Source organism: Sorex fumeus, unplaced genomic scaffold, assembly GCF_029834395.1.
Source record: "Sorex fumeus unplaced genomic scaffold, SorFum_2.1 ptg000002l, whole genome shotgun sequence".
Taxonomy (NCBI): domain Eukaryota; kingdom Metazoa; phylum Chordata; class Mammalia; order Eulipotyphla; family Soricidae; genus Sorex; species Sorex fumeus.
The window spans coordinates 41284231-41302557 of NW_026606059.1; the positions used below are offsets into that span (position 1 = coordinate 41284231).

At 39.0% G+C, this 18327-nt stretch overlaps 1 protein-coding gene across 1 annotated transcript in view; it reads left to right on the plus strand.

Annotated features, from left to right (window-relative positions):
* The window catches only part of COL22A1 (collagen type XXII alpha 1 chain), a 266878-nt gene that overhangs the window by 80102 nt on the left and 168449 nt on the right, over nt 1-18327 (plus strand). Inside the window, exons 12-20 of the mRNA XM_056112005.1 lie at nt 1078-1131; nt 2127-2180; nt 3179-3232; nt 3789-3833; nt 9276-9329; nt 13746-13790; nt 16450-16494; nt 16752-16781; nt 17025-17078. Coding sequence (XP_055967980.1) covers nt 1078-1131; nt 2127-2180; nt 3179-3232; nt 3789-3833; nt 9276-9329; nt 13746-13790; nt 16450-16494; nt 16752-16781; nt 17025-17078 — 435 coding nt within the window. The remainder of the gene's footprint in view (nt 1-1077; nt 1132-2126; nt 2181-3178; nt 3233-3788; nt 3834-9275; nt 9330-13745; nt 13791-16449; nt 16495-16751; nt 16782-17024; nt 17079-18327) is intronic.

Genomic DNA, 18327 nt, shown 5'->3' on the forward strand with positions numbered 1-18327 from the left:
ATTCACACAGAACCTTCAGCAATAAAAACCATTTTTTGTCAGTATTTAGTGGGGGAAAATTCCAGCTAATTAATCATCAGAATAACCAGGAGGATATTAATCCTCTTTCTTCTTGCTCACTGAGCAAGCCAGATGATGTCTGATAGTTAGGGTATTGGTCAATAATTTTCTTCCAGATATTATATCCTTCTAGGAAGTTTCTAATGATACTGTGGAGACATAGTGGTGATTTGGGGTGGTGCAGAGAGGTAAAAGACTTGATTTTGAATCACGGTTCCTAGTGCATCGCAGGTGGAATGGGGAGAAGGTCCATAGCCTTGTTTCTTTTCTATAATAGGTTTTTTGCTTCCCTAAATCACAGAACACTAATCCTATCAAGGAGACATGTTTCAGTTACTTTTTTGGCAACTATTGAATAGGTTGGAAATGGGCAACTTGGCTAATGTTTCAGAACTCTCTGAGATTTATTCTGACACTGATTTAGGTCACTTTAATATTTTATAAATATGTTAATTCTATTAGTTCTATTAAATTCCTGTTAGTGCTAACAGTAACTATGTTTCTTCTTACTGGTTAGCTCTTTCATTCTTCAGGTGGTTGAATTTCAAAATAGCCTTGTAAAATTGAAACTAAGAAATTACCAGACCCATTATCACTGGATAGGGTAACTATCAAATTTTCACCCCAGAAAGCTCCTTATTGACTCCCTCCTGTGCCAGAACAATGTGGCTTCCTTAGAGAACTCTGTTACTCACATTGAAAATACTTTCTTTTCAATCTTGAACACCATAGTCTCCTGAGAAACTCCAGGTATAGCCCTGGAGGATCCTGAACACTAGCAGGGTGAGTTGGGTGGTACCCTGAACCACAGGGCCAGAGTAGTGCCAGATCCTTGAACCTTAGCACTGACCCACTGCAGGGTTGTCTTAGTATCATCCATCAGGAGTAATGTTGTTCACCCCGTATACCCTTGTATCCTATTAAAGACCTACTTTCTCCACTGGCCAGGGTTTTAAGTTTCTTTCTCAGCACTGCTGTCTTCGTCCTGTAATAACTCTGGTCTCTCTTTTGTCCCAGGGTTCCCCAGGCCTGCCCGGTCCCCCTGGGAGAGATGGCAGTAAAGGCATCCGGGTATGTCTGTTTCTTCTACTTATCTCACAAAGCAGCACCAATACAGGGGTTTTGTGTTCAGAATCCAGAATCCATAAACGAGGTGGCCTTTGCCAGGATGGAAGCTGAGCTGAACATCTGTGATACCAGTATCTCTCAGGCCTCTGGAGGGCAGCCTAATCCTGAAAACACCAACTATTGTTAGTGGCTATTGCCTATGTATTTTGGAAGCCATTCTTTTATGGAGTGGATAAACCATTAGAACTGGAAGGTCTTCGGCCCTCATAGCCCATAATCAGAATTCATTAAGTTTTGAAGTAAGGCATTTTCACAGGTATTCATTGCTAGAGGGGTCTAGGTGAGGCCCAGGTAGCATCTGGTACCCACAAGGTCAGCCAGCCTCCCTCTTTTCAGTATCTTTATTACTTCTTCCTTGCAACTGAATTGAAAGATGCTGGAGAAACCCAAGCAAAGAGTGAGCTTAACAAATGAGTCAGTCTTCTCTTCATCAAAAACCAGAGAGGCTTGGGATCCCCCTTTATACTCCCTTCATATGAGTAGCCTTTGGATGACAGTCCTGACATGAGAGTCCCATAGCCCTTAGCTGTTTAGGAAGGAGGTCTGAGGTAGAGGCCAGGAGGTAAAGGCCGGGGAAGAGGGGTGTCGAATACTCAGACCTCTTCCCACTTACCTCCTGATGCCAAGCCTCTCCTCCCTGGAGTGCAATCATTATCATTCCATCATTCCAGGCTTGTGCTTCTTCTTCTTTGCCATCCACTTTTTTTCCTGTTGACTAGTAGCAGCAGGAGTGAATAGAGGTGAGATTGTACCACACTCAATTTAGATCAGATTCTCTACTCCTAGAAAGAATATTCTGCCTGAGCCCCCGATCATCAGGGCCTCCATTATTTCTGTGACAGTTCTGAGTTTAAGGGATAGATGCTCCCCAGTGTCTGTACCTTCCTGTTGGTTTTCTGTCTTGCTGACCTATGATCACAAACTATTTTTCCATGCAGGGGGAGCCAGGAGAGATGGGAGAGCCAGGCTTACCGGGTGAGGTGGGCATGCGGGTGAGTGTATTTTGACCTGTTTATCCTCTGATACTGCGAGTGGACAGATATTGTTATAAAATAAATTGCTTTAGGTATAAAGAAGATTCACAAATGAGGTTTTCCCACCACCTACACATTACCAACACATGCATTTATATATTTATCTTCATACATACATATTAATTCTATACTCTTTCAAAAATGAAACCATACTTCCCTCACCATTTGCCTTTTTCACTTAGCATTTCAAATATAGATCTATTTTATCATACTGAGGCAGATAGAACACCTATTCTTTTAATATAAATTATTCCAAGATATGGATGCATAAGGTACATAGCCTTTATGCTATCTGATTCTCTGAAGGTTGTTTTTTGTTTAGGTGTTTTACATTAAAGTCATCAATGCAGTAAATGCATGCGTGTGTGTCTCTCTCTGTGTATTCTCCTTCTTGCCTGTTTCATTTCTGTAGGAACAGGTCACACAAACTGGAAAATTTCAGGAAAATACATTTCTTCATGTTCATAGGCTTTTGCAGATAATGCCAAAAGGTTGCCTCAAAATAATAGCAATTATTGTCCAGGCAGCAGAGGAGACTCCTGGATTTCTCTACTCTGGAACTAGTTTAGCCTGCACTGCTCTTACAAATGCATGCAGGAGTCAGTCACATCATAGCGGAACCCATGCATGTAGGTCACATGAAGGCCATCAGCACAGGACACATGGAAGTGAATTGTTTTTGCACTAACTACCTACCTTGAAATTGAGTGATGGCTGTGAGTCACAGCTCCTCCTGGCAGCAGGTGACATGAAGTCTATGTGGAGGAGTGGTAGCAGATACAGAGGAACTTTTAAATAAAAAGCCTTCAGATGAAGCAGCCTCAAACAGCATGGCTGCATATAGCAGGCAAGAAGCATCAGGTCTCATTCCTAAACAACTACCTGATGCGTACACCTCTACCCCTCACCTTCTCTTTATTTGCCCAAATCTGTTCTTTGTGACCTTTCTTCTGCAGGGATCCCAAGGACTACCTGGACTTCCTGGACCCCCTGGGCACATTGGACCTCCTGTAAGTGAAGATTCTTACCTGGTCCTTTCACCAGGAATGGACTGAGGCTCTATGACAAGTCCCATATATGGAATCCCTGTTCTGCACCATTCTGAGTACTACTCTTAAGGATGTGTGGTGCACTGAGGAAAGAGAAGTGACTTTCTTTGTAGAAAAAGTAGGGGAGGTGGTTCGTGCATGCTAGCTTCAGTGTTGGGAACACTTCCTGAATTCCATGATGCAGGATTTAGGTGGCAGTGGGGTTGGACTCTGAAGCTGTACTTTCAGCTTCTACCCTTGACCAGGTCAGCACAGTGGTTAGTTGTGTTTTAGACTCTAGCGGGAGGGACATGGATAACCCAGGCTAACCCAGGCCAGGGAAATGGCCCTAGGAGCTCCACTTTTTTACCATGCAGGGGTCAAGTGGGAGTGCCCAGGCCTGAGGCCAGAATGCAGCCACTATGTGATATTTACAGGCATCCCAGGCAGCTGTAAGAGCAGTAAGAACACACAATCAGACAGTAAGAATGAGAAGCTGTTCCAAACACTGTTTCATTGACCTTTCCTTCTTCTTTAGGGTCTCCACGGAGAGCGGGGTGAAAAGGGAACACGAGGAGAAAAGGTATTTAGAATTTTCTCTAGTTCAATCCATCAAACAACTTCCCACAGGAGAAAGAATGGGCGGGTTGGAACTAGCTGCTATGTGTGTGTGTGCACACGTGCATGCGTCTATGAGCGCATGTGTGTGTACATGTACATGAGAGCTCATGTATGTGTATATAGGAATGCACCTGCATGCGAATGTATTTGTGCCTGCATTCTTTTGCATATGATTGCATTTGTGTGTTTGTTTGCAAGTGTAGGTTACAGTGGCTAGTACAAACAGTTCATTTGTTCCCTCGCCTAAATATATAAGTTCTGAATTAGGAAGTCTGTGGGCTCAGAATTCTGCTGGTATTGGCAATGCTCTCACAGAAATAGAGTTCAAGGTTTTGAGGAAAGGATGTGAAAGAGCCCTAACTTGGAATCCAGACAGTTGCTATTTCTACAACAGGCTCACATCTTGCTTGGCAAGTTACCAAGTCTCTCTCTCTCTGTTTCGCAGACTTTCAAATACAAAGGACAAGTGGTAACCATGTTGTACTGCAACTGGGATCTCTAAATTTGCCCTCATTCAGCAAATGTCAAGAACTAATCTTAACTGGGCTCTTAAATGCAAATTTTTACAGTGGCCGGCATATTTGAAGGTCTTAGAACGGACCAATCCTGCCAAACTATGCTAACAGGGATCTCTCAAAGTGCACTAATGCCTTAAATGCTCATGGTCTTGGTTAGCTCCCCAGAAGGCAGTGATGCTGGGTTTTCAAGAGTCTTTAACTGACTTGATTCATTGCTTTACCTAAGACAAAAAACCTTTACTTGGCTCAAATCTACTAAATCATATTTCCAACACTTTTTCTGAGTCTATTCTAGTCTATCCTTCAGCAGTAGATTTTTTTCTAAATTTATCTGGAATTTACCTATAATCAGGTCATTTTGTTTTATTTTATTTTTTAATATATTTGAAAACAATGGCACATCTTGTTTAATGTCAGATCCTGATTCACACCTACTATGAACATTTTGGGATACTTTCTGTAAGACAGAAATACATATATATGATTTATTTTTACATAGTTACATGCTGTATATTATATATTTTAATACCATCTTATATGTTATATTTTTTATATTGTATCTTTTTCTCATGCTGCCATTTTTAAATGGCCATACAATGTTTTATTGAATGAAGTATGTTCCTAGTTCTCTATTATTGATCATTTACATTTGCATCCAGTTTTTCCACTATGAAATAGATGTTTTGATAGTGAACATTTTTAAGCCTATAGTGTATTTATTATCTTTCAAATGTAGGATGATTTCCTCATCTGCCTTCCCCAAAGTGAGATTATCAGGCAAGTAAATTAAATCAGTTGGAATATGAAAAAGAAATTCCTCAAAATAAAGCAAGGTAGGAAGCTAACATGGAGCTTTACTCAGATGCCAAAGCATGATTCTGCTTGTTTGCTCAAACATTAACTTCTAATCTTGTGATCATTAGGATTGATATTACTTGGTTGAGAACTTTAAGATGGTTCCATTGATTTTACCAGTTCAATATTCACTGTGTAGCTCTCTGTCTTTTCCTTTCTTCCTTGAGAATGCTTAAAAGTGGCATTTGGAATAACTGAGGATCAAACAAGGCCAAATGATTTGATGTACAGTAACTCCTCCAGAGTGAAAAGGAGTACAGTCTGATTTTGTTCCCAAGACATGGGGAAATCCTGGGTTTGAGGAACTGCCTCAGTTCCAGAGTTGAGTTATCAGATATTCAAAAGGAAGGTGATTCTTAGTGTCCAAAGTGTGTGGTAAACTCTACATGATTGTTGCCAAAATCTAAACATACAGTCATTGCCTGAGAGCACTTGCCCACTGGCTTTGGGTTTAGAGTAGACCTCCAGGGATGTATATCTCATGTATCTCTCAGCCAGCTCCTGAATGTTTATTGAGGCCAGTTCCAGTAACCATCAAGGCCAGTCCAGTCAAGATTGAGGTCAGTCTTTGCCTTCATGGTACCAAGAGTTCAACCTGTAAGGCAGAGATCCCCAAAGTCCACTCTTTTCATCACTCTGTGTAGCACACAGTAGTAGCTGAAGATGGGAGGCTTACTTGAGTGTTTGCTAAATAAATTAGTGAGTTTTTTTTTTTATAAAATTGTATCCTAAGACCAAGATCTACTTAAGGATAGCTAGTGAATCAAAGGTATGAGAAGGTAAGCAAAAAGAGTGTAGGCAAATAATGAAGACAGAAATGGCTGTATTGGCAGAGGATAAAGCTCCCCCCCCAAGTACCTCAGGACTTTGGTCTCCAGATGTGCTATACTAATATAGTGGCTCAGGGGAAGATCTATAAACCTTGGGGAAGGTGCTCCCCAAACAGAGGTGTTGCCTTTTCTGGTGCTGGGCCAGGACTGCAGGAAGGGGCATCTGAGCAGCTGCAGGAAGAACCTCATGGAAATCCCACTGAGGCTGAGATTCAGTCTCACACAACTTTTCATTTTGATTCAAGCAGGATGAATGTTAAGACAAACACAGTGAGGTTCAGGGGGTATGACACAGTGTTAAGCCAAAACATGAAAAAAAATAATTAGAAATAAGAATCCCTTCTCTGTAATAGGTTTAACTTTTGTCCTTTGTAAAATCTCAGTTAAGATCTTGATTGAGCCAGATCCCTTTGAGCTTTCATGCTTGTCATTTTGTCTACAGATGATCCTAGTGATTTCAAAAAACAGCTCCCAACAATGTTTTCTGTAATAAGCTAATATCAAGAAATTTCTCCCAACTACAAAGATGTCATATTATTTTATATGCTCTAAAGCATCCAAAATTATAAATATAACTTCTGTCAATCAGAAATCTAAAGTCTAACCAATAATATATAGAAAGTTAAATTAATCTAGCCTCTTATTTCTTTATATTCTTATATTCTTATATTCCTTCAGTCACTTACGATTCATCCACACACTCAGCCATAAAAGTTTTCATGAACTCCTTTATCTCCTTAAGTATCCCTTCCTCAGAAGTCCTCCAGAGAATTCCTCAGGAAGGTCCCAGATCCTCCACTTTTGTGTACCCTGGGGCCCTTATTTTGACTATGATATGTCAGTCACTTGTAATTAATTTGTTTCTTTCACCCCTGCACAAACAAGTAAACCTCTGGTTCCTTGAGTACCATATTCTCATCTTACTTATACTGGGATCTTCTATCCACCCATAAAGTAATACCTGGCATGAATGAAGTATGTGGTCAATGTTCATCTCTTAACATATTGTTTTGACACTAGGACATGAATGAGAAGTAGTGATAGATTATGCAGGACCCAAGGCAGAATTCAGATTAAGGAAGGTTTGACAAGATTTTTATTTTGATGTTTTTGTATATAGGTAGCATAGTTTTTGTTTTAGAGGGTGAATTTTAGCAATGAGGATTGGATAAAACAATAGAAAACTCTAAAAATCAGCAGACCACTGCCTGAACTGGGTACTGTTAGTATAACACTAGTGCTAAAACATTTTTTCAGTCAAGAAGCACACCTAAAAATATCACAAATTATTATATCTGGAGAGGATTATACAGAATCCTGTAGAGCTTATCTTATTGTAAAGATGAGGAACTGGAGTTTAATGTAATGTTTTATTAATATCAGGTGGCCCATTAAAGAAAAACAAGTTCTGGAATCTCCTGTCCATTCTTGTGTTTTCTCACATGTGTACCTGGACTAGAAAGCTGATAGCAATGGAGGGCAACCAGTGCTCCCCAAGGCTGTCTCTTCATGTTTTCCCACAACCCTTCCCCCTAAATTTGTTGCTTTATGGAAGTGCAGGGAAGGATGCTCCCCTACCCTCTTTGTGATCTTCACAACGGGAAGTTCAACCAGTGCCCCATTAGCCTCATCATTATACCGAGTAGAATCATTGTGGCATAGAAGAAATCCTGCACAGTGAATCTTTAGCCAGCCTATGGTTGAGTTCAGTTTGGAAGCTCTACAATTATAGTAGCCTTTGATAGACTACGTACATTCTAAAGTCCAAAATCTCATTCATGCTGAGAGTAGTTTACCTACTGTATAATGTTCTATGGGCTGGAGTGATAGCACAGTGGTAGGGCATTTGCCTTGCATGTGGCTGGTCTGGCCGAGCCTGGTTCGATTCCTCTGCCCCTCTCTGAGAGCCCGGCAAGCTATAGAGAGTATCTCACCCACAAGGCAAAGCCTGGAAAGCTACCTGTGACGTATTTGATATGCCAAACACAGTAACAATGAGTCTCACAATGGAGACATTATTGGGCCTGCTCAAGCAAATTGAAGAACAATGGGAGGACAGTGACAGTGACAGTGACATAATGTACTATAATTATTATAATGATTATGATAGACTGAATTAATAATTACGAACACTTAGGTAGAACAGTGTTGGCCAATAGGGCAATATGTGCTTGCAGGGTTGGGGGAGAAAGTGAGCAAGTGAGTGAGAGAGAAACACAGAGAGACAGAGAGAGACAAATAGAGAGACAGAGAGAGAGAGAGAGAGAGAGAGAGAGAGAGAGAGAGAGAAAACGTACTCATGAGTCAGTGGGTTCTGTTAACTTAGCTTTGGGGGAGATGTTTGACTCCTTGAAGACTTTTTTGCTGACACTGAAGAATGCTATTCCTCAGCACTTCCATTTTTCCCTCTGTCAACCAAGAGAACAATTTATTGTGGATGGAATCTGGGCCTTTCACACACAAAGAATGTGCTCACCTGTTGAGGAAGCTATCTGGTAGAACCTGCAACATAACGACTGGTTAAGCATTTCTATTTACTGAGCTTCATGGAAATACCACCTTCTACACTGCGAGTAGGCATGTTTACAAAAAAGAGACCTGAAACAGGAGGCCAGGAGATCTTGATTTTATTCCTGGCTCCATATCTAGATTTCAGTGTGAGTGTAGGTAAGACACATCCCTAAAGTTGTCAATTTCCTCATTTATAAAACTCAGTTGTTGGATATTATGAACTTTTGGATGATGCCTTCCATTGTTGGCCTATCCCAAGCCCCGGGAATATAGTAGATGTTTGTACATTTTATTGTATCAGTGCATTGCAAACTTCACACATCCATTACTAGATGCCCACAAGGTCACACAAAATAAGAGAATTTACATTCTGAGAGGCTACATTACCTTCTCTTGGGCAGTGATTTGGGAACTACAAAACCCGTAGGCATTTGGTTTCCAGAAGACCTAAATTATATTTTTTTACCCAATACAGATGAACTCTAGACTGTTATGTCGTGAGTGCTTCTTTCCTGTAGCTGAAAGCACCAGTGGAGGATGTAGCAAACACACAGTCAGGTATTAACGAATGGCTTTTATCTCATTTGCAGAATGGTAACCATGAGGATGTGTAGTCTGCTGCTGTCTGGTGATCACTTTCCTGTTCCTTATTTTTTTATTTCCTATTCTTTATTTTCTTTTATTTTCCAGGGGGAGCGAGGCCTGGATGGATATCCTGGGAAGCCTGGGCAGATGGGAGAGCAGGTAGGCTGATGATGGTATCAGGTTTTGATGGAGGACAGAAATGCTGGGATGCTGACACAAAGCTCTTTTAGAGCCTAGCTGCCAATAGAGAGAACAGAGACCAAATATACCACTTATTTAATTGGGATGCCTGACTGGGCTCAGTACTTATTCCTGATCTGTGCTCAGGAATAAGTTCCTGCAGGGCTTGGGGGACTACATATATTGAAGAAAATCAACCCAGATTTGCTGCTTGCAAGGCAAGAGCCCTACCCACTGTACTATCTTTCCAGTTTCCCCCAACACTGCTTTATATCCCTCTAAGCCCGGGCTGGAGGGATAGCACAGCGGTAGGGTGTTTGCCTTGCATGCAGCCAACATGGCCGACCCGAGTTCGATTCCTCCGCCCCTCTCGGAGAGCCCGGCAAGCTACCGAGAGTATCTCTCCCACACGGCAGAGCCTGGCAAGCTCCCCGTGACGTATTCGATATGCCAAACACAGTAACAACAAAGTCTCCAATGGAGACGTTACTGGGCCCGCTCGAGCATTGATTGTTAGTGCCAATTAATATATAAGTCATGGAAACCAAACTGTGTATTCAATGTGATTTATTTATAGCACGTTTGTGTGCAAGAGTAAAGGAACAGAACCAACTCATATGCTTTTCAATAAGGAACTAGTTGAATAAATCAGATGTAGAATACATGTAAATAATATGAAGCCATGGAAATTAGTGAAGAAAGTCTTTTTTTTTTAAATTTTATTGAATCACCGTGAGATAGTTACAAACTTTCATGTTTGGGTTATAATCACACAATGATCAAACACCCATCCCTCCACCAGTGCACATTCCCCCACCACCAATATCCCTGGTATATCTCCCCTTTCCCACCCTCCCACTGCCTCCATGGCAGACATAATTCCCCATAATCTCTCTCTACTTTTGGGCATTATGGTTTGCAATACAGACCCTGAGCGTTTATCATGTTTGGTCCTTTATCTACTTTCTGCACACATCTCCCATCCCGACCAATTCCTCTAGCCATCTCTTTCTTAGTAATCCCTTCTCTATTCCAGCTGCCTTCTCCCCTTTGCTCATGAGGCAGGCTTCCAGCTATGGAGCAATCTATCTGTCCTGTGTATCAACTATACTTAGGTGTCAGCCTCATGTTATGTTGTTTTATACTCCACAAATAAGTGCAGTCCTTCCTTAGTGAAGAAACTCTTAATTGGCTGATATTGGTTGTCTATAAGAGAAATTATAAAATGCTTAATAAATAAAGTATAGAATTTTACGGAAAAATATGTAATATCTTTAGATGAACAAGTAAAAAACTAGGAACTTAATGTTTTGTTTGTCTTCTGGACATGGTGAGATATCCAGTTGACAAAAGAAGAAACATTTTATACACTTAAAATTAATTTTATTGTATTTAATTTTGTTTGTTTGGGGCCACACCCAGCTGTGCTCCAGGCTTAATCCTGGCTCTCTGCTCAGGGTTCACTTCCAGCAGTACTCTGGGAACTATATTGTGGTGCTGGGAATCCAACAAGGGTCTTTGGTGTGTCTCCCTGTCCCTACACTTAAGTTTGAAAATATATTAATGTGTTATTCAGTAAGTAACTGCTTTTCAACAACCCATGTTTTATTTATTTATTTTATTTAATCATTTTGAAATTGCAAAGTGATTTATGATTGGATTGCAGGCATATACTGTTTTAACATCTATTTCTTCACCGCTGTCCATTTCCCTACATAAATGCCCCCTCCCCCATTTGTCTCCTATCCACCCATCTTCCTCTATTATTAGATTTTTTAATAATAAATCTTTTAAAGATATTTGTATATATGTATGCAGGTGAGATACTCTTGGTAGCTTGCCGGGCTCTCTGAGAGGGGTGGAGGAATCGAACCTAGGTCGGCCAAGTTGGCTGCATGCAAGGCAAATGCCCTACCTCTGTGCTATTTCTCCAGATATATATATATATATATTTATATATATATTCTGTTTTTTAGAATTATTTTTATTGAATGTAGCACTGCAGCACTGTCCTCCTGTTGTTCATCGATTTGCACGAGTGGACACCAGTAATGTCTCCATTGTGAGACTTGTTGTTACTGTTTTTGTCATATTGAATGCACCACGGGTAGCTTGCCAGGCTTTGCTGTACTGGTGGGATACTCTCGGTAGTTTACCGGGCTCTCCGAGAGGGGCGGAGGAATTGAACCCAGGTTGGCTGTGTGTATAGGAAAACACCCTACCCGCTGTTCTGTCGCTCCAGCCCGTACTTATCATAATATCACAAATTGGAACTATGCTTTTATATATCCCCTCTTCATTCCTCTAATATTATAGTAATAAACATGTAGATATTTTGTTAAATATTTGCTGAGGGCATGAGTCAAAATGACTATTTGTAGTCTTTGCTATGAATGTACAATAATTTATCAATTTTTATTTTTAAAATTTTTAGAAAATATTTAAAAAAATATTCACCATGAGCCTCCTCTATGCCAAATTCTGGTTCTTAACATCTGCAACACAGACTTGGTGATGGTGAAGATCCATCTGCTTCCCACAAACAAGCAGCATCACATGAAATAGTAAAGATGTGAAAGCAGCAGGACAAGGTCCAGAGAATTAGAGGGACCTTTTAGAAGCAGTAGACATCATGGGGTGTTCTCTGTGATCATAGGACATCCACAACTTCAAAGATTCTGCTGTGTGATTGAAAGGAAGTGAGAGTCTTCCTTATACATTTTCTGCTCTAATTATGCCTGAGGATAGATTCTTACAAAAATCACAATAGTTTTGAGGGTCCAGCTAACTTCTATATATTTTTTTCTCTTTCCTATATAGTGATAGATGGTTGGGTGAGAATTATGGACTGGTAGCTTCTGAGATATCCTCACTTGGACTTTTATTGCATCATCTCAGCAGGATATTGCTCATGGAAGGCTTCCATGGGGCATCATTAAAGAGAAGGATTCCTGAGCTTCTATATCTATGCTTTGTGACCTTGATTCTTGGCTGCATTAATTAATTCTGATGCAGAGTCTAGAATTTACAGTCAGCCATGCTAATCTTCCTTTAGCCCTAGATAGGCTATGTTCAGGGTTCCGGGTGGCAGCACTAATCTTTTTTTTTCAGATTTTTTTAAAAAAAATTATTTTAATTTTTGAGTTACCATGAGATACAGAGTTGTAAAGGTGATCAGGGTCGGGTTTCAGTCATAGTGCTCCAATATCCGTCCCTCCACCAGTGTATACTTGCCATGACCAATGTCCCCAGTTTCCATTCCATAACCCTCTGCTAAGACTTTTCTATGTCAGACACTTTTCTTTTTTCTCTCTGTCTATGTCTCTCTCTCCCCTTTGGGGCATTATGGTTTGCAATACAAGTACTTTGTTTCTTTACCTGTTTTCAGCATGTAATTCTTATCCAGAGTGATCATTTCCAACCATCTTTGTCATGATGGTCCTTTCTCTATCCCAACTGCTTTCTCCCCTAGCATTTGTGAGACTTCCAACCATGGACCAATCCTTCAGGCCCTTGTTTCTACTGTCCTTGAATATTGGTCTCATATTATGTTTTTTTTAATATCCCACAAATGAGTCCAATAATTCTCTGTCTAAATCTCTCCTTCTGACTCATTTTACTCACCATGATATTCTCCATGTCCATCTACTTATAAATAAATTTCATAACTTCATTTTTCCCAACAGCTGCATAGTATTCCATTGTGTAGTTGTGCCATAGTTTCTTTAACCAGTCATCTTTTCTTGGGCACTCGGATTGTTTTCAGATTCTGGCTATTGTGAATAGTGCTGAAATAAAAATAGAAGTGCAAATGGCATTTCTGGAGTGTATTTTTGGTATATGCCCTGTGGTATATTCCCAGAAGTGGTATTGCAGGGTCATATGAAACTCAATTTCTAGCTTTTTGAGGAATGCCTATATTGTTTTACAAAAAGACTGGAACAGTTGGTCTCAAAAGACTCTCCAACAATGAAGAACAATCAGCACTGGTTGCTCTTGTTCTTTTTTGTGCCAGTCTCTGGTGGGACAACATCAATCTTGACCTTGTATATTTTGGGGGCCAGAAAAGAAGATCTGGTTGCTTGCTTCTCTGCCTCTAACTTATATTCTCCCCTTGTGTAACAATATTCCCTAGGAAATTTTTGCTCTTTTGCTCACTTAGAAGTGTTCTCCAGTTTTGTATTAATTCAAACTTAAGTTCAAAAGGACCAGGATAGAGATGGTAATCAGTTTAGTTGAGGAACTTTCTAGCAATGAGCACACTCTAGGAATTCTGGTTTATGGGAACCTATATGTTTTGAGGAAATGTAAAACTTCAGCTTTGGAGCTGCATTGCTCTTACCTTTTTCCCTTTTCCATAGTATATTGACAGACCACTTTCCTTCTTTCCTCCAGGGAAGACCTGGTCCTCCTGGTGCGACTGGACCACAAGGAGAGAAGGTAAAGTAGACCTTTACCTTCTACTTTAGGGAGAGGCGGCTCTGGAGTAGCATTAAGAAGACAACTGTGATGCTCATCTGAACAAATCAGAGTCAAAGCTCAGGAAGGGGACAGAGTGATGTTCTGGCATGTGATTATTGGGAGATGAAGCCACTCAAAGGCATCCTGGAGGATTGGTGGCTAATATTGGTCATTGCAAAAATGCATTACTCAGTGGAAAAAGCATGATACAGGGACATACTGTCACTTCTATTATGTAGTGATTTTTCTTTAACTTGAACAAGATACTCAATGTCTCCCCTCAACTTTTCTTATATCTAAAGATAGTATCATAGAAGAAAGTACTTAATATATGTCAAGAACAAGCCTCGCAGATACAAGGCTCCAATAGCAGCTATGTACATATAATTTTTATCGATGGACTATAGGATATTTGTTTTCCTTAATAATGACATCATGGTAGGGCATTTGAGCTCATATCCTATACTATTAATAAATACATGAACAAAACATTAATTACTTAATTTAAGAATTATAATTGAAAAAGCCACTTCTGTGGTGTAATCATGGTAATGATAAATACAACAGCAAAATTTGGAGATGAATATTTTACAACTCATTCACTCACACAAAGATGAATGTGATGGTAAGACAGTATAAATAAAGAAGAGAGACATTTTTGAAACAACAGAAAGTTACACATATATAGTTTTATAACCATACAAATTAATTATCATATACCATTATATATGTTCCCCCAAATATTAATAATATCTGTGAAATATAAAGGAGTGAAATTCTGCATGAGAAATTTAAGAATGTCCATGAGGGAATGGAGAAGAGATATCTGAGTCTGAAGTACATGAATGCACAGATATTATCATATATCCCTGTCACGGAAGTATCTGGAGTGGTTAAAATTGTTTAAAAATTAAATGTGTGAGTGTGTGGGGGTCTATATGTGAGAACATGTATGTGTAATTAAATCTTGGTGGTGATGAATGGAAAGAAAACATGAAATGAACATGTTTTACCAAGAAAATAAAGCATGGTGTATGTGAGATACAAAACTTGGAAAATTGACATTTAGAATTTAGATATAAGAATACCAATTCTAAAACTTCCACTTAATGTTTCTGTGAAGCCAAACCTCTCTACAAAATGAAGTGCACAGAAAAATAAATTTTGTTCATTGAGATTTTAGTAAAACACATGTCATTATGGAAATATTGGTGATTTCATTTCTTAAGCAGGGTTCATAGGAAAATTGTAATTATATAAAAGAAAGTATTTCCTGTTCATATACTGAAATTTCAGATGCAGTGAAGTGTGATGGACATAATTAATTCATTAATTAATTATGAATTCCTTTTTTTGATCTTTGAGTTGAAGATGATTTAATTTCACAACTTATTTGTTCTTCACCAAATTACTATACAGTGATTTTGTAAAATATTTCTTTTACTCCCTGAACCAACCTCTATGGTAATTGAAGAGTCATTTACCCAAATCAAGTACATTGAATTTGTGTGTTCTAGTTTCTTTAGTGTTAGGGTACTACAGAACTTTATATTTCTATAGTAGACACATAGATTCAAGACCTAAGTTCACACACTGGATAATTTTGCCCCACCACTGCATCATTGGCCAAGTGACCTAGAGATAATAAAGTTGGAGACTGTAGCACTGTAGCACTGTCTTCCCATTGTTCATCGATTTACTCGAGAGGGCCAGTAACGTCTCCATTGTGAGACTTGCTGTTACTGTGTTTGGCATATTGATTACGTCATGGGTAGCTTGCCAGGCTTTGCAATGCGGGCGAGATACTCTTGGTAGCTTGCCAGGCTCTCTGAAAGGGGCGGAGGAATCGAACCCGGGTCTGCTGGGCCGACTGCATGCAAGGCAAATGCCCTACTGTTGTGCTGTCGCTCCAGCCCTTTATTTTGTATAATGATTTGCTAGAAATGGATGTAGATTTTTATGCCACTTGTGTTACTAATTTGATAATTATTTATTGAGCATGGACTATGTTCTGAATCTTGGACTTGTCACATGGGAGATATGCCATAAGATTTCTGCTCTTGATACTTCTCTTGCTGTGCTTACAGCAGTGTGTACCACAACAGCTAGGTGCTCGTAGGAAAGCAGACCAAGGGCATATTTTTTCTTAAGTATCAAATCTCTAAGTAAAGGAGCAACAAGATCTAGCTACTGGGATGAATGTACAAAAATAAATCAAGGTGCCTACACTCAAGACATCCACCATCTTTATATGAAGATATGGGTTGGACACAAAAGACTGAAGATTATATATATGGGGCTGGAGTGACAGTATAGTGGGTGGGTCAGATGTTTGCCTTGCATCCTGCTGATTTGAATTTGATTCCTGATGCCCCATATGGGTCTTGAGCCCTGAACTCTCCAGAGCATGAGTAAGCCCTGAGCATTGTCTGATTGGCCCCCAAATGAAGATAAACAAACAAAAGAAATGGAGGATGTTAAATACTATAGCTAGCAAGGGAGTAAGAAGTGGCATGACATGACATCATGTTTTGTAGGGTACAAGGAAGAAGTCTGTGGACTTGAATAAATGTGAGCTCTGAACAAAATGCACATCAGAAAATAAGCATTTTGTTGAAATTTTTATTGTTCCATCCAGGGTGCTGTGGGGCCTTCGGGACCTCCTGGTATTCCAGGCTCTGTGGTAAGTAATAAAGACATCACAAACGGTAATCATGGATTCATAGTCTAATGATGGGCTGTTGGAAAAGTTCTTGCTTCTAAGAATAAAATGTAATACCTCTCATGAGACAAATTGATTATAAGACTTTTCATACTAAAAATGGGATCAAATCAGATAGGTCATTGCATTAAACCATGCTTTGTGAATATGCCAACAGAGAAGTTGACCATTATTGAGAAAATATAATCAGTTTTCCTAACTTCTGATTTGTTCCATAGGTGCAGAAAGAGGGCCTGAAGGGTGAGCAGGTAAGGGGAACATGAATCCCCCACTAGTGGGTGTTCAATTTAGTAAAGATCATGGGGTTAACTTGTCAAATTCAGATGGAATCCTTTAGAGATGTCCAGTAGGTCTGCCAGGAATTAAAATGTACCTGCTATACTTCTAGTACATGTAGGAAATTATGGTAGTAAATGTTGGGCCAACAAAAGATCATAGACAGCCATATGCAGAGGCAATGTGTGACTAATGAATATTTTTCTTGTTACTAGGGTACTCCTGGACCACGGGGTCACCAGGGCCCACCTGGGCCTCCAGGAGCTCCGGTAAGTCACCTCACCTCATCACAATGATTCACTCTGAACCTTATCAAGTCTGGGAAGTAATCATTATTCTTACTGAGCACTAAGTTTTCTGAGAATATGATACCGACAGTTGAATATAACCAATATTATTGTCATCATCTCGACAGGGAAGATTTGCAGCCACAGAGAGATAATTTCTGGCAGTAGAGGATTTAATTATACGCATGGCTTTTCAAGTGAAGCTTATGTAGCCTGTCTTCATATTCTCAGTCTCTAATATATCGTGACTTGGATTCTTGTGTTTTAGTTTGGTGTCTCAGGTTACTTTTAAATAAAATGAAAAAAAAAAGTATATATTGATGGTATATATTGATATATATTGTCTTAAATGAATAGAAAAACAGAATATATTTATGGTTGTTGAATAATTTCCAATGCATTTACTGTATCCATTCTTATAGTAAAATTGTTGTGGCTTGAGGAATTTTAGTTTTTGTTATTTTCCCTCTATAAATAATTTAATAGTGTATAAATATCCAAGAGGCTATTCAAAGAAAATTTGTGATAAAATTGAGATAGAAATTCTGACTAAAGTTAATTAATAAGAAAACTGTAAATCCTACAGACCACTAATTTAACCATGTTCCTGTTCACAATGTACTGCTGCCTCTTTTGGGTCATTGAATTTTATTATGGGAAAAGGCACATTTACTTTGAAACTTGAATAGATCTTTCTTATATTTAATCTACCAAAGCCTTTTTATCATTAAGATGAATATGCCCCTTTTACTGGAATAAAACTAGAATTAACTGACTAAATATTTAATCCCAATGTAAGTAGAACAATTTAGTATCCAAATATTGAAATTAGAATGAAATTTTATGTCTTTGTAACCTTAGACATCACCAAATATCACCAAACATCACCAAATCTAGTTTTCCAGACTTGTTGAAATTGTTGATTTGCATATGTCTTTTAGATCTTAATTAACAAATAAAGAATTTCTGTACCATAATATATTGATATGTACATAATTTATGTATATTAATTCTGAAAGAGTGAAGGAATTTTCATTTTTCAATCATTGAAGTAATTATGTAAGATGTTAAATGATTTGCACAAAGTTACACTGCCAATAACAAATAAATGTAGTTTATTGAACATTTGTCTCAATAACTGTAAATATTTGTTCTCTGTATCATTGAGTGTGAAGTGCAGTGGTACTTCTGAAATACAGGCACTATTTTACTTCATGATTCTAACTAAGGA